Source organism: Protopterus annectens, chromosome 10.part0 (assembly GCF_019279795.1).
Source record: "Protopterus annectens isolate FY-2018-M chromosome 10.part0, PAN1.0, whole genome shotgun sequence".
In the NCBI taxonomy this organism is placed as follows: Eukaryota; Metazoa; Chordata; order Ceratodontiformes; family Protopteridae; genus Protopterus; species Protopterus annectens.
In genome coordinates, this window is record NC_056744.1 from 1,131,696,124 (window position 1) to 1,131,723,698 (window position 27,575).

At 43.4% G+C, this 27,575-nt stretch overlaps 1 protein-coding gene across 4 annotated transcripts in view; it reads right to left on the reverse strand.

Annotated features, from left to right (window-relative positions):
• Positions 1 to 27,575, reverse strand: part of ZZZ3 (zinc finger ZZ-type containing 3) — a 1,369,419-nt gene that overhangs the window by 579,472 nt on the left and 762,372 nt on the right. For all 4 annotated transcript variants that reach the window (XM_044085855.1, XM_044085854.1, XM_044085853.1 and 1 more), the window contains one exon: positions 8,217 to 8,355. In XM_044085855.1, the coding sequence (XP_043941790.1) occupies positions 8,217 to 8,355 (139 nt within the window). The remainder of the gene's footprint in view (positions 1 to 8,216; positions 8,356 to 27,575) is intronic.

Here is a 27,575-nt window from a genome sequence, read left to right on the forward strand (position 1 = left end):
TCATTGTTTCCAGGTCTTGACACCAGAGACTTTTTAGATACCATTTAAGTTTCCTAATATGCAGGCTTACATATGGAATTAGTAGAATGCAAGAGGTCATGAACCCTAGGGCTTGCAGTATTTTTCTTGTAGATAGCCGGGTTTTGGTGGCCAGTATATTGAAGTAGTTTGTCAAATAAATTTATTTCTCTGGAGTGAGGAATGCCATCTGGGAAGTTGTGTTCAAGCTAGCTCCCAGGAATACAATCTGCTGGCTGGGTACCAACTGAGATTTCTTTTCGTTGATGATGTACCCCAGTGAAGTTAGAAGTCTCTTTACAAACGCCAGATGCTGTAGTAGCAATTCTTGACAGTCCGCCTGAATCAGGCAATCGTCCAAGTATGGGTAAATTTGAATTCTTCTCTACATGCAATATGCAATGGCTGGAGCTAGGCACTTTGTGAACACCTTGGGTGCAGTAGATAAGCCAAAGGGAAGTGCAGAGAACTGATAGTGCATAGAGCCTACTCTGAAGCGTGGGTATTTCATGCAAGATTCCCTTATGGGAATATGCAGATAAGCTTCTTTTAAGTCTAGGGTTGCTAGCCATGAGTCATTGGCTAGCATAGGAAGCAGCTGTTGGAGAGTTAGTATTTTGAACTTTGGAACCACCAGAAAGGTGCTGAGAATAGACAGATCCAGGACAGGACCCCAAGAGTTTTCTTTTCTGGGTACCAGAAAGTCTGGAATAAAAGTCTTGCCCCCTTTGTTCCGCTGGGACAGGCTGAATAGCCTTGATACTGAAAGGAGAAAGCACTTGCTTTTTGGCCTCTGTCCACTGGTTTGGGGGAGGGTCTGGCCATCCGCTTAGGGTTGGGAGGGAGTGGAAGTGGAATCTGTACCCTTGGGAAACAATGTTTAAGACTCATCTGTCCTGGGTAATGTACTCCCAGTGATTGGCATGCAGGGCAAGTTTCCCTCAAAGTGGCAAGTACTTGGGCAAGGCTTGGAAGTGTTAAGGATAAGTCATTGTGTAATTTTACCATAGGATGGCGGCTTACTACTCCTTGTTTTGGACATGGGAGCACTCCACTGCTTAGATCTGTGCATAACCTGAGACTGAAGTCTTGGTAGTCTGCTGCCCATGGGTTTGGACTGAGAAGGCCTGGAAGGGACTGGAAAAGACCAGTTTTTAGAAGGCCAATGCCTACTGAACCTAGGTGGCTGTACTTGTAAAAAGTCTTTAACAGTTTGCATAGATTTAGCTCTCTCCTCCATCGTCTTTTAGAAGACTTCAGGTCTGAAACTCAAAAAACGATTTCAGGAGGTGGCCGACTGGCACTTGTGCCCTGCTTCTGCTTCGGGCACCGCTCGGCAAGAAAGACTGATGTAATGGCGTCGGCTGCATGTTTTATACCCGACAACCTGACGTCATGGAAGAAGCGGCGGCATCCGACGCAGAAACCCCAAGACTCTGGTATTCAGGCCGGCTGAGGGCTACCTGCAGGCAGATAACCCAAATGTGATGACTGCAACAGTGAAACATGAAGAACATCTGTAAACCGGGGAAGGATTTAAGTATAGCATGGATTGACCACAAAAAAGCATTTGATACTATCCCACATTCATGGATAAGAGAGTGCTTAAAAATGTATAAGATACACCCTACACTAATCGACTACATGACATTAACCATGAAACAGTGCCAGACCACTTTGCAATTAAGCCATGATCATCATCATCTTTCGGCTTTTCCCGGTTAGGGGTCGCCACAGCGGATCATCTTGTCTGCTCACGATTGGCAGTGGAGTTTTAACAGTGTCGAGTTGCCAGCCCGGCACCCAACCTTCCACAGAAGGCACACACACCTAGGACCAATTTAGAGTGTCCAATCCACCTGCAGCATGTCTTGGGAGGAAACCGGAGCACCCGGAGGAAACCCACGTGACCACAGGGAGGACATGCAGACTCCGCACAGAAGGCACCCCAGCCAAGGATCGAACCGGAGTACCTCTTGCTGTGAGGAGGCAATGCTAACTACTGCACCACCGTGGCCGCCCTGCAATTAGCCATGATAAAGGACAAATTATTATTCCAGGGATAAAAATTCAAAGGTGGATAATCCAGGGTGACACTCTGCCACTGCTGTTATTCTGCCTTGCCCTTAATCCATTAAGCTGTCTACGTAACAGTTTAGGCCATGACTATAACGTGGCTCCGAGAAAACAAAGTGTAAAGACTTATCTTCTCTGTTGATGATTTAAAACTGTATAGCTCATCAGATGAGGAACTGAAAGTACAACTGCAAGTTGTCAAAACTTTTTCAGATGACACAAAAATGTCATTTGGTCTTGATAAATGTGCAAAGCAACATTTAAAGCAAGAAAACTGCAGCACCAGGAAAACATCAGCTTGGGACAAGAATGTGATATTAAAGAAATTGAACAAGAGGGAATGTATAAATATTTGGGAATTGAGGAAGCATCAACAATAAAACATGAACAAATGCAAATAAAACTTAGTAAGGAATACCTTAGAATGCTTAAATTAATCATGAAAACAGCACTGACATCTAAGAACAAAATCCAAGCTATAAACCAATTTGCTCTTCCTGTTCTAACTTATAGTTCTGGAGTGATTGACTGGCCCCAAAATGCACTGGATAGATTAGACAGGAAAACAAGAAGGATGCTTCATGCTCACCAAATGATTTATAAAAAATCAGCGCATACCAAGATTATATATTCCCTGTCCCGAAGGAGGGTGGCTCTCCCTGAAACTGATTATATGTATAGATCTGCAATTGTGTGACTCCACACATCTGCTGACCTCACAAGACCCAAACATAGTGAAAGTTGTGAAATATTAGGAGAATAAATCTAAGATGACTTCTCGGATTAATCTAGCAGAAGCATATTGGCGTCTGCAGGAATGGAAATCAAACCAGAAGTAGATAAAAATCAGGCAGCAACTGAATGTGCCAAGAAACAAAACAAAGAATATTATCAGGTGAAGGACCAGATGAGAAGGTAAGAAATGAGGAAAAAGCATAAATGTAGTTGTAAGTGTAGGAAACTTCTGGAAGAACCTCATGTTGATCAGGAATGAATGAAGGAATGGTTAAGGAGAGGCGAATTCAAACTAAGAGATGAAAGGTTAATACTGGCGGCCCAAGACAGTGAGCTACGTACACGTTGGTTTACAAAGTCCATTGAACATGTGGGAGAAACAGACAAATGTAGGTTTTGTAAAACAGAACTGGAAACAGTTGCACACCTGTTGCTGGTTGTGACATACTATTGGCAGAAGGACTGTATACTGAAAGGCATAATAATGTGGCAAGACTGTCGAGTTGTGCAAACATTATGGTACTGAAGTGGCTGAAAAAACATTGGAAACATGAGCCACAAAGCATCATAGAAATTGATGAAGTTTACATCACATGGGATCACCCATTACCAACAGTTCAAAAGACAGATGCTAGAAAACCAGATATCGTGGCCCAAGAAAAGAAGACAAAAGTAACACTGATCATTGAAATCACCACATTCAGTGACTACAGTGTCTTGCATACAGAGAGAAACAAAGTCATAAAACATCAGGATTTGCAGGCAGAAACTACAGAAATGTGGAAGAAAGATACCCAGACAGTTCCAATAGTAGGAGCAATGGGTCTTATAAAAAATAATCTACAATCATATTTAGATACGTTACCAATACATGCACCTGCATACAAATTGCAGGAGTCATCATCACTGGGAACATTGTGGGGGCTGCGAAGACCACTTCTGGGTGACATCAAAGATTGAAACATTGCTAATTTCACGAACTTTAATCGTACTTTGACTTAGGAAATGGGGTCCATTCCCATCATGGTATTAGAAACCCAAAAGATTTGGAGAAATTAAAAAAAAAAAAAATACAGCATTCAGTATCTTTTTAATGTTTTTAATGTTCATTCCAGCCATTACATGTGCCATCGCTCAACCTTTGCTTTCTTCCATCCCCCATTAGATTCCCAAAAGGAAAGAGAGACAGACAGGCAGCAACTGGCACTTCACGGACTACTTCCTATAAAATTACAGGCACCTTTTTAAGTCTTTAAAGAATGAGCACAATATTACAATTACAGAATGTATTATACTCCTATAAGGAGGAGTTTTTATTTTCTTTTAAACTTTTAAATTTTTTTACTCATACATCATTTCACAATCAGGAAGGCAACATCATCCCAACATATACAACTCCTCTAACTTCACTGCTTGTTCACCAAATCAATTATCCATTCTTGTCAATTTACTTATTTTACATTTGTTAACCATGTAGGTTGGCTGGTCTGACGACGCTTTTCAGTCATGATTCAAGGTAAAATGGAGTCCATAGCGTAAACAGTACATACACTACAGTTAACATACAGCCAAGGGTTCATATTGCACACTGAATAGTACATATACATCACCGTCTACTCACCTGCATAATGTTACGTCAGTCTCCTCTCTATAATCTTTCTCCTCCTAATTAACCACTTGCTACCCTACACCTCTACCTGCAGCCCTCCCTTGCTCCTCTTCCCTCCAATCTTCTCATTATGTCTGTCACAATACGCTAATGCACCGTCTCATGTTTCTAGTTTAATCTCTGTAAATATCTTCACATGCAATTGGAAAAGAAATACATTACATCAGCTGTTAACTGATGACCCACTGTTAACAGCTGATGTAATGTGTACATGTCTTTTTATATTTTGCTTAAGAATTGTGGTAATGATGAGCCTGGAAAATGGTCCACTGAAATCAGTGTTCCACCAAGGTCAACAATTAAACAGAGTCCAATACATTACATGGTAGCAAGCAGGGCAAAAACACATTTTGCACACTGCTAAAGGATGTGAATGTTCATGCATATGTATCAATAACTTGCATTAAAATTGAACCTAGTGAAGGTACACACACTTAGCAGTTTACATATAATCCTTATAACATTTTTTTTTTATATTGGAGTTCCGCTGTGGCAACTCCTAACCGGGAAAAGTCGAAAGATGCAACATGCCTTCCACACCTTAAAGCAGCCCCACAACAAATTTGACAGGTAAAATGCTACTTCACGCTTTGCAAAAAACAACAACTTAGATATAAAGGCACCCAAAACATTTGAGTGGCAAATGCTTGTGTTATAGAAGTCTTCAATCATTTCCATTCTTACCTTACTGACACAAGTGGAAGATCAAATCAGCTTTAATTTCCTCACTATCACGTCACAGTACATAGGTTCATAGGTAGGTACTAGGATATCGGCCCTGGGGCCTATACAAGCCCAGCCAAAAAGGTACCCTGGCTTTTGCCACCCAAGAAAATTATTTTCCTGTGCCACTGTTGAGCAGAGCCACAGAGGTGATTCCCGGGGTGAATTTCCTATTTCCCATCCAATCATCAAGATTTTTCTTGAGTGCTAATGAGGAGCTTTGTTTAATATAGATAGGTAGTTTATTCCAGAGTATGGGAAGTCTCTGGGACAGGAATCTATCCCTCCGGCATGTTCTGTTTATTGTGGTGACAAGATTTAGGTCCCTATAGCATGTAGCTCGGAGGGATTGGGATTTCTTTAAGTGCAGCACGTCCAACAGCTCTGGGTTTGACAGAGCTTTGTATGTTAGGCAGAGATCACCTTTGAGTAGGCGATATGCGACGGAGTAAAGCTTGAGTTTTTTGAGACTGTCTGCTTACGGCATCTGTTTAAGGCCGGTAATCCTTTTTGTGAGATATTTCTGCGGCCTTTCCAGTTGTTGTAGATGTCTTGTGAGGTACATACCAAAAGGGGCGTTGTACTCTATAATGGGTCTAATGAGTGATGAGTAGAGGGGAACAATTACCTCTTTTTCCGGATGAGAAACCTTTTGTGATGAGGTGTGCCACGTAGAAGGATTTCCTGACTACTGGGGGTGATGTGATTATCAAAGGAGAGACTACTGTCCACCTGTGTCCCAAGGTCTCTTATCACACTTTCGATGTTAAGTAGACTACCGCCTATGTTGTAGTTCATGGGTACAGAGTTTTTACCAAAGGGGATGACAATGCACTTTTTGGCAATGAGCTTGAGGCCATGGCTTTGACACCAGGCATCTGTCTCAGTGAGGCCCTTTTGTAGGATGTCCACATCGTTAAAAGTTTCGATTATGGCTCCTAGTTTGCAGTCAGCTGCGAACTTCGCCAGCCAAAAACCTTCTGTGCTAGCCTGTACTTCAGAGAAGTAGATACCCAACAGGAGAGGACACAGGACTGAACCCTGTGGTACTCTACTTGTCACTGGTCTGAAGTCGGATTTGAACATACTCAGTTTTTATACAGATCAAAACAACTGAACCTAATATGCACAACCTTAACTTTTAATCAGCTCCATAATGATTTACAGTATCACTGTGTACAGGCTTTTCTTTACACAAGTCAATTTGGGGGACAAAAAATCACTTACTAAGCCAAAGTGTACTAAGTACTCTATGCTTAAAATAAGGAGATAGCTAGACATGACCTAGTCTTGTAACGATGTACTCTCTATGGTGAGCCATGTGTAACCCACAAGTGAAACAGTGAAGACATGAGCGATCAAAATCAGATGATCAACTCTTCTAAAGAGACAAAAAAGTGTGTGACAGCAGGCATTTCAACTGAACACGCTGCTCCAGATTAAAACATATGAACACAGTAAGTGTACTACACAACTGCTGCACAAATTGCTAAAAACTGGTGTTAACTTAAGAAAAAAAAGAGGGACAATGCATAAATTAAACAAGTTTTAACACTAAAAGGCTTTTAGTCATGAAGCTTTCTTCCTTGGGCATGTAGACCCCACAAAGCCACCACAAATGATTTCAAACAAAACTGGAGAGGTTTCTGCCCATTAACCACAGGGTATGAACAAATGACATCAAAGTTTTCAAAGAAGATGGAGTAAAACTATGCACAGTCTTGTATGCCAACAAGCAAACCTTCATACTGCACTAATAGCTGCTAAAAAACAGTCGGTTAATTCTGCATGCTACTTTTTACAGCTTGTGACAGTCCTGCAGCAATGACAAAGCGTGTCCTTTGTCCCATGTCAAAGTACTAGCAATCACAACAAATGCCTTCAGATACTCTAATGTTTTCAACCAGCAGCTGTAAGAATCCTCAGGCAGCAGGCACAACACTTCACAAGTGTCTCCTTACATCCTTAAAAAATGTATGCCAAGCATCACAGTTACCAAGTGGCCCCCAGATTATCAACAGTTTGAGCCTTTTGAGTGATTGCGATGTTCTTCCACTAGTAGCTTTACTAGGTCAAAACTACCGCCTCACAAACTAGTAAACAGTCTACAAAATTATACTAACCCCAATTTCATGGGACTCAAATACTTAAACTGCCTTTCACCTTAAGGGTTTTTCTTTTAGCTCTCAATCTACATCATAAAAATATAACAAAAAGAGGTTATAAAACACATTTTCTGTGGTCCTTGTACTGTTGTATGCAATTAGCTAGTCTAAAAACAGAGAAATCTACAAGATTAAACAAGATTTTCACAGGGAAATCAACTGTAAACATCATTATAATGTGCAAAGTACATGCAAGTGCTAAATATTCAAAACGTGCACCACAGGGCAAGTTCCTGTCCTTATAGGTACCTTAACTCTGGTGGCAAAAGTCAAAGAATTTGAAATGGCTGTTATGCAGATCACACATTTTAGAAAAAAAATGGAAACGTCCTAGAAATGTAAAAGCTCCCACGTATGGCACTGCCAACCAGAAATCCGGTGAGAGGTGGATGCCAGACAACTGGCCAGGGATGGGGGGGCAGAGGCTTTTTCATGTTCTCTCTTCCTGTGGGGAGGCTTCATGCTTGGTATGTGCCCATGAAGATAAGTAACAGGAGAAAAAAAAGAAGATCTCCAGCAGCAGCAGATGTGCATGTGAAACAAGTGCCTGTGAACTGCTCTGATGTCAATGCATACCATATGAAAGGAAAATAAAGGGCAGGTCCAGGGAGAAAAGTTCCCACTCGTCAAGGTGGTCCGGCTGTTCGGGGATACTGCTCTTTGATCTTCAGTGGAGACCGACAGAAAAGGCAACAAAATAAGGGTGATGGCGAACAGCAGAAGACAAAAGAATTTCTGAAACACTGCTCCAATCATTAAAAGATGATTTTGAGACTTGTTCAATTTATTTCTGGAACTGTATAACCTAATATAAATGTTCTGAAACGTACCTTTTTTTGCAGTTGTTCCACAAATCTAATTGGATCTTTTAGTGCATCCCCTGCCTGAATGCTTAAATATTCTAAATCCTGAACAGCCTGGATACGTTGCGACTCTAATACACCAATCGTTTGCAGCAGTCTTTGATAACTGGAAGACAAAAACAATCAATATGTTAAAAACTGCTAACTCACCAACAATCTGGACAGACGTAAATCAATACAGTAAAACTGTTAGCTGAAAAACTAATGTGGTTTTCTGGAATCTATTTTGCATTTTTTCATAACAAACATGAAGTATATATACTCTATTGAAAACATACCTGGAAATGTTTTCTGCAAAAATGTATCTATACTGTAAATGTACTCGTAACACAGTGGTACCAAAGGACACTTTCTAGGTGCAACAGGTTCAGAGTCACCATTGAAGAGGTTTGTGTGCGCGCGTGCATCTATGCGTGCATATGAAGAGAGAGAGAGAGAGACGCACACAGAAATAAGTAAATAGTTTATCAAAATGCATAAGAATCGAAACACAAGTGATACAGGCCGGCATTTCGAAAACCAACATACCCCAAAACTGAAGAACTCAGGAGAGTAAAGAAATTAAAAAGAAAAAAAAAAAAAAAGGCAAAGGAAACCATTTTCTTTTGTAACCTGATCCCCAAAACCCCTCAGAATCACATTATTCATGTGTCCTAACCTTAACCCTGCACCTTGCCTTAGAAAAACCTTTTCAGTAACACTACCACTACACAAGACACTCAGACATGCACACAGAAACCACACACACTCGCAACCCTTACTTAGAGCTTACACTAATCTGCATACACGCATTAGACACACCCACCCCGTAGCCGAAACCTTCATGTGAAAGTTTCATATTAAGTGTGGTTTTGGGTTACTTACCCAAATGCAATCAGTCTTCAGGTCTTCCAGTACCCACATTCTATCAGTGGAATACTCTACTGCATTTCAGAGGCATTCACTCTGCTGGCCAAATCAACATTCGACATAACAAATTAATCGCTCTTCCATGCTCCCCCAAACATATTAAATCACATTTAGTACTGTCTCAAAGGATTAAGTAGGGGACAGAAAACTTCCAATTACCGGACTGAAGAATTTTTCATAAAAGTTAAATGATTACTAACTCAAGTAATTTCCATACAAAGTAACAAGCAATTCTGCCTGGACTTAAATACTTGTAAAATTAGCTAGCAAGGCAGGAAACATCAAGAACCTGCATTCTGCAAAACAGCAGCATCAGAAGCTGACAAAGGTGCACTAAAAGAGTTTTTATTTCCGTTAAACAGAAATTAATTTTCCTCACAAAAGACTTTTCTTTACTTCTTTTGGGAAACAATTATATTTTGTTAGAAAGTCCTAATTACTTATTCTTTCTATAATGATTTGAAGAAGAGCTTGTCACAGGTCCACAGGATATCAGTGTGTGATTTTTTTTTCCTTTGGTACATCTTGTACCCGTTTCTCTGTGTTTTCACAATTCTGAAAAAATAAGGTCTGGGGAAGGATCATTTAAAATGTTACTGTCAAACACTTCAAAAAAAAAAATTAAAAAAAATGTTACACCGTTCCATAATTGGGAGAATAATTTCTACATTGCTGCACCCACTATGTCAATAACAACATACACAAGGAATTTAAGTCCATCAGCAAGGAAGAAGGGATGAATCTTCGGGAATGAAACAGCAGTTTACATAACATGGCAACTGGTATACAAGATAAGGAAGCAGACAAAAAATATGCAGGTCTAGAAAAAAAGCACTGCAGACTCATTAAAAAAGATGCTTATCTGAGCAGTTTGTCTTACAGAATTAATTAAAGCAGAGGTAAATACTGGCTGAACTGAACAGCAAAACTACCTCAAAAGAATGTGAGCAACCAATTTATGTAGCAAATAGCGGAACCCTATCACCTGCTTAAAACTCATAATGTAGTTTTAATTCCAGCTGCATGGGAACCAACCAGCTTAGAAGGAGACACTGATGATATAAGAAAATTTAGAAAAAAGTACCCCTGGCTAAAACATGGCACCCAAGCAGATACATGGAAGAAACTTAACCTGCCATGCTTAAATTATACAGATCAAACTAGTTTGCGTCTTTCGTCTTTTCCCGGTTAGGGGTCGCCACAGTGGAACTCCGGCCTGCTGATGATTAGCAGTAGAGTTTTACGTGCTGGCTTGCTGGGCCTAACGCACAACCTTCAACGAAGGAATGCCCATTCACGCATGTCGCCACACAGAAGACGCTCTGAGAATCGAACAGGCAATATCTAACTGTGAGGCGACAACGCTACCGCAGCACCACCACCGCAGTTCATACAGATCAAACTAATAAGCAGCAGAAAACATGTAATGGTGAAGAGGCTATGTGCTTCATGTGCAAAATGTTGTAATAACTTGAAAGACGGTTTCTCTCCCAGGAAAGGGTAATTTGCAGCTTCACTGGATCAAAACAAATGAGTGGTTCAGGTTCTAAAGGAAAACACACAATTAAAGCTCAACAAGACAACTTTCCTGATAAGAAATTCTAGATAAGATGCAATCAGCGCCAATTAACTAAGGCTACAGCATATTTCGAAAACCTGTAAATAATTAGCCTCAGACAGTTCAATGGAATGAAAAAGTAACACAGCAATACAAGCCCAATACTGAAAGAATCAGATGCCAAGGAAAAGGAAAACAGGCGTCAGGAGGCAACCAATGACATTCTTGGTCAGGGGTAGGATGCAGAAATGCCAAAGGCTACATGTTTTAACTATACATCCATTTAATTTACATTAGATGCCATCTCAACAAAATGAACTGCAACACAGATGAATATTTCGCAGAATTCCAAACATAAAATACAGAACATGCAAATGAAATTAGATGCCATTGAAATGAAAGAGAATTATGCACTCACCATAACTTGGCATCTGTGCTATCCGGTGTCATTCATTATGGATGGGTCACGGATACGTCCCTCGGATCTGAGCCAGCAAAGTGAGTGGCAGCTCCCGAGCTCAAGCTCCTCCCTTCTCCTCACTTCCTGCTACCCATGATCCTCTGATCGCGTTTGCTAAGGAACTGTCTTATACATGGACCTGGAATACTCAAAAACACAGCCCACCAGCCCACACACCACCTCCAAGCTTCACTTATTCACCAGAAGGAGGGGGATGGAGGGTGGGAACATGATGAATAATGATACTGGACAGCACAGATGCCAAGTTATGCTGAGTACATAACTATCTGATACTATCCGTGCCATTATTGATCACGGATGGTTCGGAGCCCCCAGCTACCCAAAATCCTGGGAGGCCTCAAGGAAGGACATGCCGGAGCACAGCAGAACCAATGGATGCCCTTACCACTACACACCAGATCCAACTTATAGTGCACCACAAAGTTATGAGGACTTGACCAAGTGGCCTCAGAAGAAATGTCACCCAAGTATGTCCTACCCAGAATGCAGAGGACGCAGCCACAGATCTAGTAGAGTGGGCTTTAAGAGGTCTGGGAAGATCTTTGTTAAGCTGATAGATGTGCCCTATGCAGGAAACCATCCAAATGAGAGAGGGAGACTTTTGATATGGCCTTCCCCTATGCTGGCCTGAGAAAATGCTATAAACCGTTGGTCAGACATTCGAAATTTTTTAGTCCTGTTTAGACAGAAACGCAGCTGTCTATGCACATCTATGCAATGCAGCTGACTATCGCCTTTGTTAGACTAACTGGGGAAAAAGACTGGAAGCTGTATACACTGATTCAGGTTATTTTTCGAAGCCATGTTGGGGACAAAAGAAGGATTGATTCTAAGGGAAACCATGTCCTTATGGAAAACCATAAAAGGGAGCTTTATACAAAGGGCTTGCAATTCAGAGATCCTCTTGGCGGAAGTAATAGCAACTAAAAAGGCAGTCTCCCATGACAAGAAATTGATATCACAAGTTGCAGCAGGTTTGAATGAGGGAACTGTCAAAGACTGCAGACAGTACCAAGCAAAGATCCCATGGAGGGGAAGGGTCCCTTTCAAGGGAGTGAGAAGCAAGAAAACCCCTTTTAGAAATGCTTTAGATAATCTTGAAGAAAAGACCGGACTAGTGTCCAGATGGAAGTTGGATATAGTCGCTAGCTGAAGCTTTATGGTAGAAAAACCCACCCCTTGATGAAAGAGAAGACAAGAAGGATAAGATAGCCGACATGGGTGCCAAAAGTTGATCTATGTCCCTTTGGCGAGCCCAAATAGAAAACCTCTTCCATTTGCTGAGGTTGACTTTCTTGGTAGAAGGCTTCTGAGAAGCTAAAATAATATCCTTCACCGGGAAAGGTACAGAGGTTTGGCTGGTAATCACTGGAAGCGGTAGAACCAAGCTGTTACTCTCAAGGACTCCATTTTGGGAGGGAGAAGCCCCCCTAGGTGGGAAATAAGATCCGGAGCCAGATCTAATATCCAAGACGGATATTTCAGATGAGACAAAAGAAGGTAGAACCACGTCTGCCAAAGCCAAAACTAAGGGCACTCATAAAATCGTCTAAGGCCAGCTTCGAGAGAAAAATTGCACAGGACACTAAGGATAATCACAAGGCTTTCTTTAGTTATGTTAGGAACCTGGGTGGGAATTCCCAGATATGCTCAGAATTAGTCCAAAATGACAAAAAATACACCGAGCCCACAGACATTGCCAACATCCTAGCTGACAGGTTCAGTGCAAACTTCTCCCCCCCTCTCCCCACCAAAAAGGCAAATATCTATCCCAACAGAGTGCTGCCCCCCGACATCTCAGATGCTCAGGTAAGAGCCGCCCTCTCCAAAGCAAAAAACACAGCATCAATGGGACCAGATGGTGTCCCGGGCTGCGTCCTACATGAACTCCAAGAAGAGCTAAACCCAAACATAAAACTACTGTTCAATCTTAGCCTTACTACAGGATATGTACCCAAAGAGTGGCGTACAGCAACAGTGGTCCCTCTCCACAAAGGTGGTGCCTCAATGGATCCTGGAAACTATCGCCCCATAAGCCTGACTAGCTTGGTCTGCAAAGCTATGGAAAGGATCATCATGGACCTCATAAATAAAGATATTGGGGACCTACAGACACTGGATCCTACCCAGTTTGGCTTTGTTAAGGGCAGATCCTGCCTCTTAAACCTGGTCGATTTCTTTGAAACAGTCACCAAGGCCATTGACTAGGGAAGGTGGTCCACACAGCCTACCTGGACCTCGCAAAAAGCCATCGATACAATACCCCACTCGGGCATTATAGATAAGCTCACCAGCTTAAATATAAACCCCTATGTCACTAGATGGGTTGCAAACTGGCTCAAGGACAGAACCCACATGGTTAGAATTGCTGGAGCCATGTCAGACTCCAAACCAGTTACAAGTGGCGTCCCACAAGGCTCAGTCCTGGGACCTCTCTTGTTCGGTATATATTTCTCGGCGGTACAGGCCAACACAGAAGGACTGTGGCTGACCAAGTTCGCAGATGACTGCAAACTGGGTGCCATAATCAACTCTCCAGCCGACACAAGCATCCTCCAAAAGGGCCTCATAGAAACAGACAACTGGTGCCAGAGCCATGGCCACAAGCTAAACGCCAAAAAGTGTATAGTCATCTCCTTTGGCAAAAACAAAGTGCCCACAAATTACCACATAGGTGGTAATCCATTAAGTACAGAAGAAGTCATTAGGGACCTGGGGACCCAAGTTGATAGCAATCTCTCATTTGACAACCACGTGGCCAAAGTGGTTAGAAAAACATTTTATATAGCCCACCTAATCATGAAGGGATTCACATCTAGATCAAGGGAGGTCATCGTGCCTTTTTACTCATCCCTCATCAGGCCCATAATTGAGTACAATGCCCCTTTTGGGATGTACCTTACCAGACACCTGCAGCAACTGGAAAGACCCCAAAAGTACCTCACCAAGAGGATCAAAGGGCTCAAACAGATGCCATATGCTGCCCGGTTAAAGAAACTCCAGCTCTACTCAGTGGCATACCGCCTGCTCAGAGGCGATCTGTGCCTGACGTATAAAGCCATGTCCAACCCAGAATTAATGGACATGCTGCACCTCAGAAAATCCAAATCCCATTGAGCTACGCTCGAGACTTGAACCTCAGCACTGAAATAAATAGGACATGCTGGAGGGACAGATTCATAACCCAGAGGCTCCCTTCACTCTGGAATAAAATCCCAGTCCAGGTTAGGCAGAGTCCCACATTGACTCTCTTCAAGAGGAATCCTGATGAGTGGATGGGAGATCGTAGGTTTACCCCGGCTATCACTTCTGTGTTACTGTTAGACAGAGGCACAGTATACTAACCTCAAAAAACGCATAGCAAAATTAATTTAAAATGGGTGGCGAAAGCCAAACACACTCTGGCTAGGCTTATAAATGCCCTAGGGCAGATAGCCTAGTATGAACCTATGAACCTATGAAAAGGGGGCAATGAAGATAAGTTGAGCATTCAGGGGCTGTGCTTTCTGCAGAACCTTGGGAATCTAGGCAATTGGATGATAGGCATAAAAAAGACCCGGCGGCCAATCGTGAGTCAGAGTATCCCTGGGGAACTCCCCTGGAGGGGGGATCAGAGCAAAAAAAGTGCTGCACTTGTGATCGTCTCAAGACACAAACAGGTTGCAGCACAGAGATCCTCATTTGCTGAAGATCCAGTTCGCCACTGACTGATTCAGGGACCACTTGTGAGGACTCAGGACAGTCCTGCTTAGCTTGTTCGCTAGAAGGTTGGATTCGCCGGGGATGTGCATTGCAAGAAGAAAGTGGTCTGAGGCTATCACCCATTCCCAAACTTTCATGGCCTCTCTGCACAGACGGTAAGATCGTGTTCCCCCTTGTTTGCTGACATACCAGACCACTGCCATGTTGTCTGTCTGAACAGTTACTGTGCTACAATGAAAAGCTCCTGCAAGTATGGCAGGTGCACAGCCCCAAATTACTAAGTCCACAAAAAAACACACAGGCCAGCACTCAAAGGCATAAGATGTATACAAGTAAAAATAATTTATTAAAGCAAATATAGGCAAAACAGACCGGTTTCGGCCCAGTTATTAAGCCTTCCGCAGTGTAAAAATAAGTAACTTAAAGATCACCACATGATACAAAAAGAATCCCCATGGTTGGTCGGTTATAAATGTTCATTAAGACCCGGGGGAAATAATACTCCCAGCTTGATAATCCACTTTTCTTTCATGCCAACCAATTTTATTAGCCTGGTCCCCACTTATCCAGTCAGTAACGGTAAACCTGAAAGATGCTGCAGAATGGGTCAAGGAAGGTTTATATAATGCATTACTGGGTTTTTTTAGTCTAACATCACTTAAGTGTTCAGATATTCTTATACTAACCGGGTGAGATGTCTGTCCTATATAAAAAGTGGAACACGTACAGGTAGCTAACTAAATAACCCAATCCGTTCTGTAGTTGGCCAGAAACCTAATATCAAAAACCAACCCAGTATTTTTACTAGTAAACTGTTTGCGAACAGTAGGTGAACAGGCTACAGTCCCTGGATGAGGACCTGCTTGGCCTCTTCGGATCAGAGGACCGGGATCTAACTTGGAAGTCTACCACAATAATGGTCCCTGTCGGCACCAAGGGAGCCGACGGGGCCGGAGCTGAGGACAGAACCGGCAGATCTGGGCCAGCCTGCCAAAAACCCGGATTCATTTAAGTTGTTGGAGCCGATGGTGACTTGGTCCCTTCAGTCGGATCAGAGACCCTGCCAGTCCTGGAGGGTTCGGAGCCAGCCACAGAAGCAGAGACTCTCGGAGCCTAAGTGCTTGGAACCAAAGCCCCTGAGGCTGGACTCTGATCCGGAGCACTTGGATCTGAGAGCCTGGGACACAGAGTGATCCTTGGAGGAAGAATGCTTTCTCTTCGGATCTGGGTGCACCTTCGAAGAGGAACCCAAAACCAAGGGACCCCCCTGAGGCTAAGCCCTTTACTAGAAGCTTGTTTCTACAGTCTAGGAGAGCCCAAGGGTTGAATCAGGCACAAATGTTACACTCAATCAGTAAATGGGGCTACCCTAGACAGTAGATGCATTCTTCATGTGTGTCTGCAGGGGGCCAAATTGTGTCCGCAGGAGGAGCACCGTTTGAAGCTCACAGGCTTCTCTGCCATACCCAAAACACACAAGCACCACACACACACTTCACAAGAGAGGTAGAGAAGAAAAAGGGTGGGAAGGGACTTAATGCCAGAGACCAACCAAAGAGAGGGAGGAAGCCTAACTGTAAAACTACACTACAAAAGGTGCAATTAACTGTTAAGGATACAATTAAAAGCAAACTGAGACAGAAAGGGTGAAGAAAAACCCCTTAAAAAGTCAATACTTAACTAAAGGCTTGCCCGATCTCAGGAACCAACCATTCACGACCGCGGCTACTGAGATCTGGGGATCATGGGTAGAAGGAAGTGAGGAGAAGGGAAAAGCTTGAGCTCAGGAGCCGTCTCTCACTTTGCCGGCTCGGATCCATGACCCATCCATGATCAATAATGACACGGATAGCATCAGATCACAGCAAAATGTGACATAAAAAATGTGAAAAAGGTAGACATTTAAACAAGTACATCATGGGACTGGTTTTGCAGCACACCCTACAACTATATTCTAACTTTACTGTCAAACAACCTTAGAGAAATGAAAAGACTTGACTTCGCTATGTATTCAGGAACTTCCCCCTTCCTTGAACTTGTGCGACTTTGGAGTTAGAATTTAATTAAAGGGGAGGCAATGTTTCCCACAATAAAAAAAAAATCTTGCACCTGGTTTAAACATACCAGTAATTTGCTAAATTTACAGAACTTCAACAAAGTACTTAAGCTGTACATCTTTTAACTTCTTAACTTTATTAATTCCTGTTCATAAATGCAAATGAAAATTATAACTGTGTAGTTTTAATTTGTACAAATATAGTAATGAAAATTTATACAGAATAATTACTAAACAGAAACTATGAACGAAGGAAGAGTTTTATACTCTAGTTTAGCAATAATCTATGACTTTGTGTAGGATTTACTCAGTTAGTAAGGTTTGATCATAAGAGCAAAGCCTGACTGATCAAACAAAGCAGACTGTGGGTAAATCCTGCATTAACCATACAAAATAATGTATTACTGCTATAATATGACGACATAATTTAGGAAAAAACTACTTACATTTTTATGATAGCACTTTGCCTTCTTCCACTTCTTGCATTAGCTACTGATGTACTCGTGTGCATGACATGTAAATCCCCATACTCGCACATAAGTGAAGCGAAGAAAGGGGGGGGGGGGTGACAAGGCAATCACTTCTTGCAAGTCTCCCTATCACACATTCAGGTGTTCCCATCTTGTTCTGTTGGTAGTGCAAACTGATGGCACTGACAGAATAGAGAGAAGACACGTTTGCAATGTAGGGGGACTTTGCCAAAAGAAATGGCTTGTCTTTTTTTCCCAGTTTGTAATGCTATCATCCTTTTAGCGGATTAAACCTTGTTCAGCAACAGTCTTTCCTGTGGAGAATATCTGGTTTACAACATGCACGCTGACTGCAGTGTCTAATCAATAGGCACACACCTGAATATAAATAATATTTTATTGTATAAGAGGATTTCTACAATTCAGATTCTTTAGAAGTCTAACACAGCCTTTCTCTCTGTTCATTACATTTCATATTTCTAATAAAGCTTACTTTTTATGAACAGTACGTGCATTTTTGTAACACAGCTCTCAACTTCTTTACTCAAGAACCACGGACATAGCCAAAAAGTGGGAAACAAAAGCTCAAAATCGGGAACCTCACTCTGATTTTCTTAGGTTAACAGAAGAGGTGGTTTTGCATTAACATGCATTTTCTAAGTAGTTTGAAACTAACAGAAAAATCATATATTTTATGACGGGGCAAAAAGTATCATGAAAATCAGGGATTGCTGAGAACTACACTGGTTACTGACCACAAGATTCAGGACTGTGAAGGCAAGACCCTATTAGCATTCACTCTTCATTCAATATTTTATTCTTAACATTTTATATTCTGAAAGAAAGTGGTTTAATATTAAGACGTTTCTCAATAAAAATTCAAAAAATATCACAATTATACAACCTACCCTTGACTAGTTGGATTTTCATTTCTGTCAAATTAAACTTTTTTATGTTACTCTCCAGCCCCTGGGTCTTGCCCAGTGGCTCCTCTTCCTTCATCACACTGATCAATTCATTTCTCTCTCACCCAGGTAACTTCAAGCCAGAGCAAGAACTCTACCGCCATTTGTTCCCCAGCCGGAGGAACTCACAAATTTATACATTCCCTGGAGACGCAAGAGTCAGATATAAGGTCAGCTGACAAACCCAGCAGAATCCCCTCCTAACTCACTACAGCCCCAAACTGTAGGGCACCTCCATTACGCTTCAAAAGTGCTGAGTATTGCAGGAAAGTGCGCAGGCCGACACACACACACACCTTTCCCCCAGCTTTACTGCTCTAGGAAACTTGCTTAAAATCATCCACTGTGGGTGCAATACCCTGTACTTCCACTAGGTGACAGCCATGTAACAAACCACAGCTGCCTTCTTCCCCTCAGGACAGGTGAGTTGAGGAGGCAAAGGTCACACTCTCTCATCTCCCCAGACCTATTCCCTCCAGTTGTGCGCTAACTGCACTGGGTCGTCATCAGGGCTTCAAACCTTTGGAAAATTAGATATTTTCTGTATCTGATGGCACAATAACCAGCCTGAAGTGTAAAAGTACACCAAACAGTAGAATAACAAAATATTTAAAGCTAATGAAATACTAAAAAGTATTATGACTAAGTAACACCATAATTGTTTCTCACCACCTCAACTTAAATATGCCATCATCAGCAAGTACACAAACCAGGAGGTTATTTTTTACAATGTTAAGCTAAAATACATGAAGATGACAATCTGACAACACAAATCTGTGACGGACTTAAGTAGAAAGGATATCACATTTGCTTCCATGCTCCTTTGTTTAATATCCATGTGCATCTGCATTATTATTATTTTTTTTTTTTAATTCTTCTGGTGATCAGGTCACTATGGTTTAGATAAAATCTACTCCAGTTTTTCTTTCTTACTGTCTGTCTGTTGGAATATCTACTACAGCATTGCCTCTAGGTATCAGCTGTTATTTCCTTTATGCCAAATGTCATTTGTTGCAAATGGTAACCTTGAACACTTCTCTATGTTACATATTGCAATGCTATATTCACTGTGATATAATATTCCAGGCCGTCTCTCAAAACGGTCACATTTGAGAAGTGTAATACCCTGGTAAATGAAGATAGACAAGGTAGGCAGGCAGACAGACGGACGGATGAATAGAGAAATTTAAATGAACAGAGGATTACATTTTTACAAACAAATGTCATTAAAACTTGTAGGTGCACAGAAGTAATAGTCATTGTGTTTGCACTGTGATTCTGATCACTGTTAATCAGACATATATTAGGCATTGACTGGCAATTGCCCACACCCTATGCATGGCCACTACGTACATTAATTAGTACTATACCATATATCTATGAATGCTAGCCACAATTCTCACTAGCTGTGGTAGCCTGCACAATGGACTTGCCCTTGTTTCTTTTAAAGACAATGTACTCCTAACTAAGAAGCGGCATTCAATAAAACTTGTAGAAAGGACTACTGACCCATTTTAATAACACAAAAACATGTATAAAAAAATCTTAACCATGGAAATCTGCACTGCTTTCAAAGAAGCTCATCTGAAAGAAAAGTTGTGCAAAATCTTAGCATAACCATAAATGTCCTTCTCTTTCATGTTGCAGTATTCATCACATATGGGTTTTACTCCTCTTGCTACCCGAACGTCCAGCCAGTATACAAAAGTTTACAGTCACTGTATGGTGCCCAGAACGTCTGACATGGCTAGTGGAACGTGGGCCATAAAAGAGACATCTGCACGCACCAGCCCTCAGAACTGTAAGCCTCAATCAGAACCAGTCCTAGCAAGGGAAATGCCAGTCCTGTGCCATCCAGAAAGGGAAATGCAGCATAACAGGAAGGGAAGGAGGGTGGGAAGAAATACCGCAACATGGAAAAGGAGGAGGGTGGGAAGGAATACTGCAACATGGAAAAGGAGGAGGGTGGGAAGGAATACTGCAACATGGAAGAGGAGGAGGATGGGAAGGAATACTGCAACATGGAAAAGGAGGGTGGGAAGGAATACTGCAATATGGAAAAGGAGGGTGGGAAGGAATACCACAACATGGAAAAGGAGGATGGGAAGGAATAATGCAAAATGGAAAATAAGGACATCAATGGTTATGGTAAGATTTTACACAACTTTTCTATGCCCTTCTATTCACATGTTGCACTATTCATCACATAGGGGTGAGTGCCAAAGCTCAATATTTGTAGCAGAAGGTGACAGCTTTGGAAATGCAGGTTGAAACAGTTTGGTTACTGCCTTCCCTAGGGCCCTGGGGTGGAAGGAGACAAACAGTTGATCAGTCTGTCTGATGGACTTTGTTTTGTGCAGATAAAATAGGAGTTGTCTGTGCACATCCAGGAAATAGAGTACTCTCTCACTGTCTCCCTAAGGGTTAGGGAAGAAGGCTGGTAGGTGGATGGCCTGATTTAGGGGAAAGGTCATTCATCACCTTGGGCATGAAGGAAGGGTTATTTCTAACAGTAAACCTGTCTGTGTGGAATACCAGGAAAGGTGGGATAGCCATGAGGGCTTGTAGTTCTGACACTCTTCTGACTGAGGTCAAAGCCACGAGTAGTACAGTTTTCCATGTACAGTATTTTAGGGAAGCTTGGTCTGCTGGCTCGAATGAAGGAAGTGTAAGCTTTTCCAAAATATAGTTGAGGTCCCATGGGGGTGGAGATGACTTCTGGGGGGTCTCAGGTGAAGGACCCCTTTAAGGAATAACCTAGCTGGTAGTCTGGAAGCTAGGGGGCAATCCAGAGGAAGACACATTGAAATGGCAGACAAGTGGGCTTTAATGGATGAGTAGGCCAATCCTGTCTGCAGTAGATGGTACTAGAGGGGTGTCACTAGCAAGCGGGTCCAACTGTCTTTTGAGACACCATATAGAAAATATATTCCACTTTGATAGGTAGAATGTTCTTGTGTTTGGTTTCCTGGCTTCATGCAGGGCAGTGAGCATGTCCTCATTGTAACTATATCTGAAAGGGATCAAAATCCTATCAGCCACAGAGTGAGGTGCAGCAATTGCTACTGTGGGTGCATTTGGGATCCCTTATGCTGTGTGAGAAGGTCCACTCTGAGGGGTAACTTGTGGTGATTGCCCTTGGATAACTGTAACAGTAGGGGGGACCACTGCTGTCTTGGCTAATAGGGAGTCAAAAACAAGACTTTTGGTCTGTCCTGCTGGATCTTCAGCAGGACCTTCTGTACAAGTGGGCAGGGGGGAACAGCATAGAGAAACTTCCCCTTCCAAGAGACTGAGAAGGCATCTTTTGCTATCACCTGAGTGTGTGGGAGTCTGGTACAGAAGAAAGGAAGTTGCCTGTTGATGGAGGAGGCAAAAGTACAGTTGTATACACTTACCATAAATGTAGATGTTGAGTGTATTCACTGTTGCAGTTATCACATTTGGGTTATCCTGCCAGGGGTAGCCCTCAGTGGGCTCGAATACCAGAGGCTTAGTATTTCTGCATTGGTTGCTGTTGCTCCAGGACTGACGTCAGGTTGATAGTGGTATAAAATCAGGCAGCTGACGCCATTACATCAGTTTTTCTTGCCCCAACTGTCAGGAGTCCCCAATTATGGAGTTTGGTTATGGTGGAAGACCACCACCAGTAGAAAGTAAATACCAAATATTCCCTGTAAGGAGAGAGGAAGAGAGAGAGAGAGAGAGAGAGAGACAAAGGGGATGGAGGGGGGGGGGGGACCAGGACTGCAACAGTGAATACACTCGAATAGCTACATTTATGGTAAGTGTACACAACTGTACTATGTTCTTCTTGTTTCACTGTTGCAGTTATCACACTTCGGTTGATTCCCAAAGCTGAAGAAAAGGGTGGAGGCGGTCAAGAAGATTGGGGGCTGGCTAGGATTCCCTGCAAGACTGTGATGGCAAAGCCTGCCCTGGATTTGTAGAAGAAAGGCAGGTGGTAATGCTTGGTGAAGGTATGAACAGAAGTCCGTGTTGCAGCCTCCAGGATGTCCCTGGTGGGGACCCCTCTGAGAAGAGTTGCAGAGGTGGAGGTTGCCCTGGTGGAATGTGTCCTGATCCCCTTTGGGGGAGGTTTCCCATGCGGTTTGTAGCAGAAATGGATTCAGTGTGCTATCCATTTGGAGATTGTTTGGATATGGCCTTGCCCTCTGGCCCTGCTGCGAAGCTGACTAGCAATTGGTCAGTTTTTCTAAAAGATTTAGTCCTATCCAGATAGGATCTGGGCTGTCAATGCACATCTAGAGAGTGCAGAATCCTTTCCCCCTTGTTTTGTGGGTTAGGGGAAAAAGGTGGGCAAATGAATGGATTGGTTGAGAGCCACAACAGACACCACTTTAGGCATGAAGGATGGGTTAGTCCTGAGGGAGACCCTGTCAGCATGGAAAATGATGAAGGGCTCCACAGCCTTGAGTGGATGTAGCTCTGAAACTCTTCTAGCTGAAGTGATGGCCAGAAGCAAGGATGTTTTCCAAGAGAGGAATTTTAACTCTGCTGAAGCTGCAGGTTCAAAGGGGGGTAAGGGTGAGCTTTTCCAACACAAAGTTAAGGTCCCAAGCTGGGGTAGGAGCTCTTCTGGGTGAACTTAAGTTGTTAGCTCCTCTTAGGAAATGTTTGATGAGAGGGTGTGAGAAGAGAGGTGGCTCTGTGCTGAAATAAGCAGAGATGGCAGAGGCATGAATTTTAATAGAAGAGAAGGACAGACCCTTGTGTAATAGGTCTGCTAGGTAATCCAGGATGAGAGGTAGGGAGGGCTGTACTGTTTTGGCTCCCTTAACCTGGCTCCAGGTGCAAAACCTTTTCCACTTGTCAGCATAGAATTTTCAAGTACTGGGGCATCTGGCCTCACGTATAACATCTAGGACTTGTTTGCGTAGGCTGACAGCTTGAGGAGAGGTCAGGGAATGATCCAGGCTGCCAGGTTGAGGGTCTGCAAATTGGGCATCCATGAATTCTCCATTCTTCTGGGTCAGGAGTGTTGAGATCTGAGATAGGTGCCATGGGGGCAGGGGTGACAGGCTGCACAGCAGTAGGTACCAGTGCTGGTGTGGCCAGTCTGGGGCAATCAGGATTGCCCTCTGTTTTTCCTCCCTTATTTTGAGCAGTACCCTTGAAATGAGTGGTAGAGGGGGAAATGCATAGACAGAGAGGTTTACCCACTGGAAGGATAGAGCATCCACTTTCCAGGCCTTGCTGGGAGATTCCCTGGTGCAGAAATTGCTGAGCTGATTGGAGTGGGAGGCAGAGAGGTCCACCTTCGGGGTGCCCCATTTCTGGGTTACAAGGGTGAAAGTTCTGTGGTCTAGCTGCCACTCGTGTGGGTCTAGCCTGCCAGAGAGTTTAGGGAGCCTGGCAGGAATTGTGCTAGCAGGTGTAGTTGCATGGCTGAGGCCGTGTGCCAAAGGATCATGGTGAGCCTGCAGAGAGGATAAGAATGAGTCCCTCCCTGCTTGTTGATACACCATATCACTATGGTTCTGTCAGTTTTGATCAGTAGAGGCCCCGGGGAGAGTAGGGGTCTGAAAGCTGTCAGGGCATGCTGAACAGCTAGCATCTTTTTTTGGTTGATGTGCAGATGTATTTGATTTGGGCTCCAATGGCCCTGAATGCACCTGCCGTCCAGATGTGCACCCCAGGCATAGTCTGATGCGTCTGTGGTGAAGGTCTGGGCAGCATGGGGTTGTGAGAAGGGAAGTCCCTTGTTGTGGTTGCATGCTGCTGCCCACCAAAGAAAATCTTACCAATGATACCTTGTCTAAGGAATGATAGTTTCCAGGTCTTGAGAGTGTTGACACCAAAGGCTTTTTAGGTACCACTGTAGTTCCCACATATGCAGTCTGGCATATGGAAATAGTAGAATGCATGAGGCCATGAACCCTAGAGCTTGCAGGATTTACCTTGCGGATAACTGGGCTGTGGTGATTAGTTGAGAGAAGTGGCCTGTCAGGTGGGCTTGTGTTTCTGGAATAAGGAATGCTAATCTGGGATGCTGTGTTCAGGCCTGCTCCCAGGAATACAATTTTTTGTGTAGGGACTAGTTTTGATTTCTTTTCGTTGATAGTATAACCCCAGGGAGGTCAGTAAATCCTTTAGAAATGTCAAGTGCTGTAACAGCTTTTCCTGTCTGCCTGAATCAGGCAATCATCTAAGTAGGGATAAATTTGAATATTTCTTTGTCTGCCAAAAGCAATGGCTGGAGCCAGGCATTTTGTGAAAACTCTGGGAGCAGTGGATAAGCCAAAGGGAAGCGCAGAGAACTGAAAGTGCATAGATCCTGCACTGAAACGTAGATATTTCCTGCAAGATTCCCTGATTGGGATGTGTAGGTAGGCCTCTTTTAGGTCTAAGGTGGCTAACCAAGCATCCTTGGAAAACACAGGAAGAAGCTGCTGGAGGGTGGGCATTTTGAATTTTGGTATCACCAGAAAGGTGTTTAGAATGGAAAGATCAAGGATTGGGTGCCAGGTGCCCTCTTTTCTGGGTACCAGGAAGTGTCTGGAATAGAAACCTTGGCCTATCTGGTCTGCAGGAACATGCTGTATTGCCCTCATGGAGAGCAGGGAAAGTACTTGTTTTTTTGGCCTCTTCCCACTGGTTTGGAGGAAGATCTGGAAACCCTTTTGGGGTTGGCACAGTGTGGAAATAAAATTTGTATCCCTGGGACACTATGTTGACGACCCATCAGTCGTTGGTAACAGAGGCCAGGTTGTTTGCATGGAAGGAGAGTTTTCCTCCTAGGGGCACAAGCAGGTGGGCAGGGGGGTAAGGGGTGGAGGTGTAAAGTCATTGTGAGTGCTCACCATAAGGGGGTGGCTTAGCACTCCCTGGGGCTGCTGTCTGGGGGGGATCTGCTTCCCCTGGGTCTGGGCTGAGTTGGCCTGGAGGGGGCCGGAAAGGACCAGTGCTTGGAGGGGCAATGCCTACTGAACCTCGGAGGCTGGACCTGTAAAAAGTCTGTCTGCATAGATTTAGCTTCTTCCATCTTTTTAAGACCTCTTCTGCCTTGGTGCCAAACAAATTGTCCTTGTTCAATGGTGCATCCGATAATTTTGATTCACCATGGTCTGGCAAAGTCTGTTCCTTAAGCCAAGCATGCCTTCTAAGGACAGAACCAGTGACTACTGCCCTACAAGATGTTTCTAGGGCGTCAAAGCCACATTGCAAGGTGTGCTTAGTAACTTGGCTTGCAGAATGCATAAGCTCTTATAATTCTTTATTTTCTGCACAAGTAGGAAAGGAAGATATTTTTTGTTTGAGAAGTTCCATGGTATGCTGCTGATATTTCAGCATGTGGAACTGACAATTTAGTGCTCTAATAGCAAGTGTAGCAGAGGTGTATACTTTTTTACCCCATCTGTCTAAAGCGCAGGAATCCCTGTCTGAGGGGGTGGGATTCTTACCTGAGGTTGCTGTAATTCCTTTAGGTCCTTGAGAGATGATTTCTGGGTCAGCAGTAGGATTTTTGAAAAGGAATTTGTGAGAGTCAAGGGACTTTGTAGTACCTGTCAGGTTTCCTGGGAGCAGAAGGAACGGTGTCAGGAGTCAAACTGGATTCCATAAAAACATCATCCACAACATCCAGGACAGGAGGAATGGCCAAAGGTTTGTGCTGTGGTAAATCTAAGAATTCCCCGAGTCTCTTTTTTGACTGAGAATAGTCCTGACATTCCCATTGGAAATGCTCCCTTAAAGTATGAAGGGTTTCACCAAATGAAAAATCCTCGGGTGGAGAGACAGAAGGAATGGATTCCTCTGCATAAGAATCCTCATGAGCAGAGAGGGGTTGCATGTCTTCATATTCAGAAGCATTCGGACTCCTGTTCAGATAAAACTACTGGGGACAAGTGTCTTTTCCTTTTGGAAGGGGTAGCCTGGCTTCCCCTAATAAGCATAATAAGGTTTTCCGCCATTTTAAGCATGAGATTGAGGCAAGGAAGCAGGTGCCTGAGCTTGGGTAGTCATTTTTTTGTGCGTAGTTCATACCTTGAGCCTTAGGAACTCAGTAGTTTTAGAAAGAACTGAAGATGCGAAAGAAGTTGCCGGTTTATGTAGAGCATCGGTAGTGCGAAGTACTTCCTCGGAAGCCGGTGCCTGGTCAGCGGCTCCTGACCCATCCAAGGTAGAGACATCCGCAGGATCCTTAGTCGAAGAGTCTCGTGGCATACTGGACTCCGAAAGGATCTCAGTAGTGGCCTGGGAATCCACAGAAGTGGGCATCAGGGGCTACGAAAGCACCTCACTGAGGACCGGAGAACTGATGACAAGCTTAACAAAAGTGTCAACGGCAGTTTTGGACCTGTGCGGTCCGTCTCTGTCATTATCCTTACGTTTTTTCAGAAGATCGGTAGTTGGATGGCTTACCAAAGCCATATCAGAATTCGAGGACTGAGAGCGAAACTAACTACAATAAGAGCCCAACAACGTATAGTTCTGGCGTTGAACAAAGCACAAAAGCGACATCGAGGGACATCGTGGTTTGGGCCTGAATAGGTGACGCAGTAAGAATAGAAGTCTTGGTGTGATATTTCCTTTCCACAGGCGAGACCATTTTTTTTCTGACATCTGTAAGAGCAAGAAAAAAGGATCCCCAACTATGTACTTAGCTTTAGAAGACTTCAACTCAGAAACGAAACTCAGGTAGCGGCCGATCGGCACTCGTGCGAACTGCGGGCTCTTTGGCAAGAAAGACTGATGTAATGGCGTCGGCTGCCTGATTTTATACCACTGACAATCTGACGTCAGCCCTGGAGCGACAGCAACCGATGCAGAAATACTAAGCCTCTGGTATTCGGGCCGACTGAGGGCTACCCCTGGCAGGATAGCCCAAATGTGACAACTGCAACAGTGAAACACGAAGAACATCAGGTCTATTTCAGGTGTACCCCACCAGTGGAACAGGTCCAGGAAGACATCCGTGTGAAGCATCCACTCATGGTTGTTTGTTGTGGATCTGCTGAGGGAGTCTGCCTGGGAGTTCTGTTGTGAAGGAATGTAAACCGCCTGCAGGGTAACTCTGGGAGGTGGACAGTTCCCACACCAGGAGAGCTAGTCTGAAAAGCAAGTAAGACTTGGTCTCCCCTTTCGGTTGAGATATCACAGGACTGTGGTATTGTCTGTAAAGATCTTTAGTGGCCCTTGTTGTAGATTAGACTGGAAGGCTC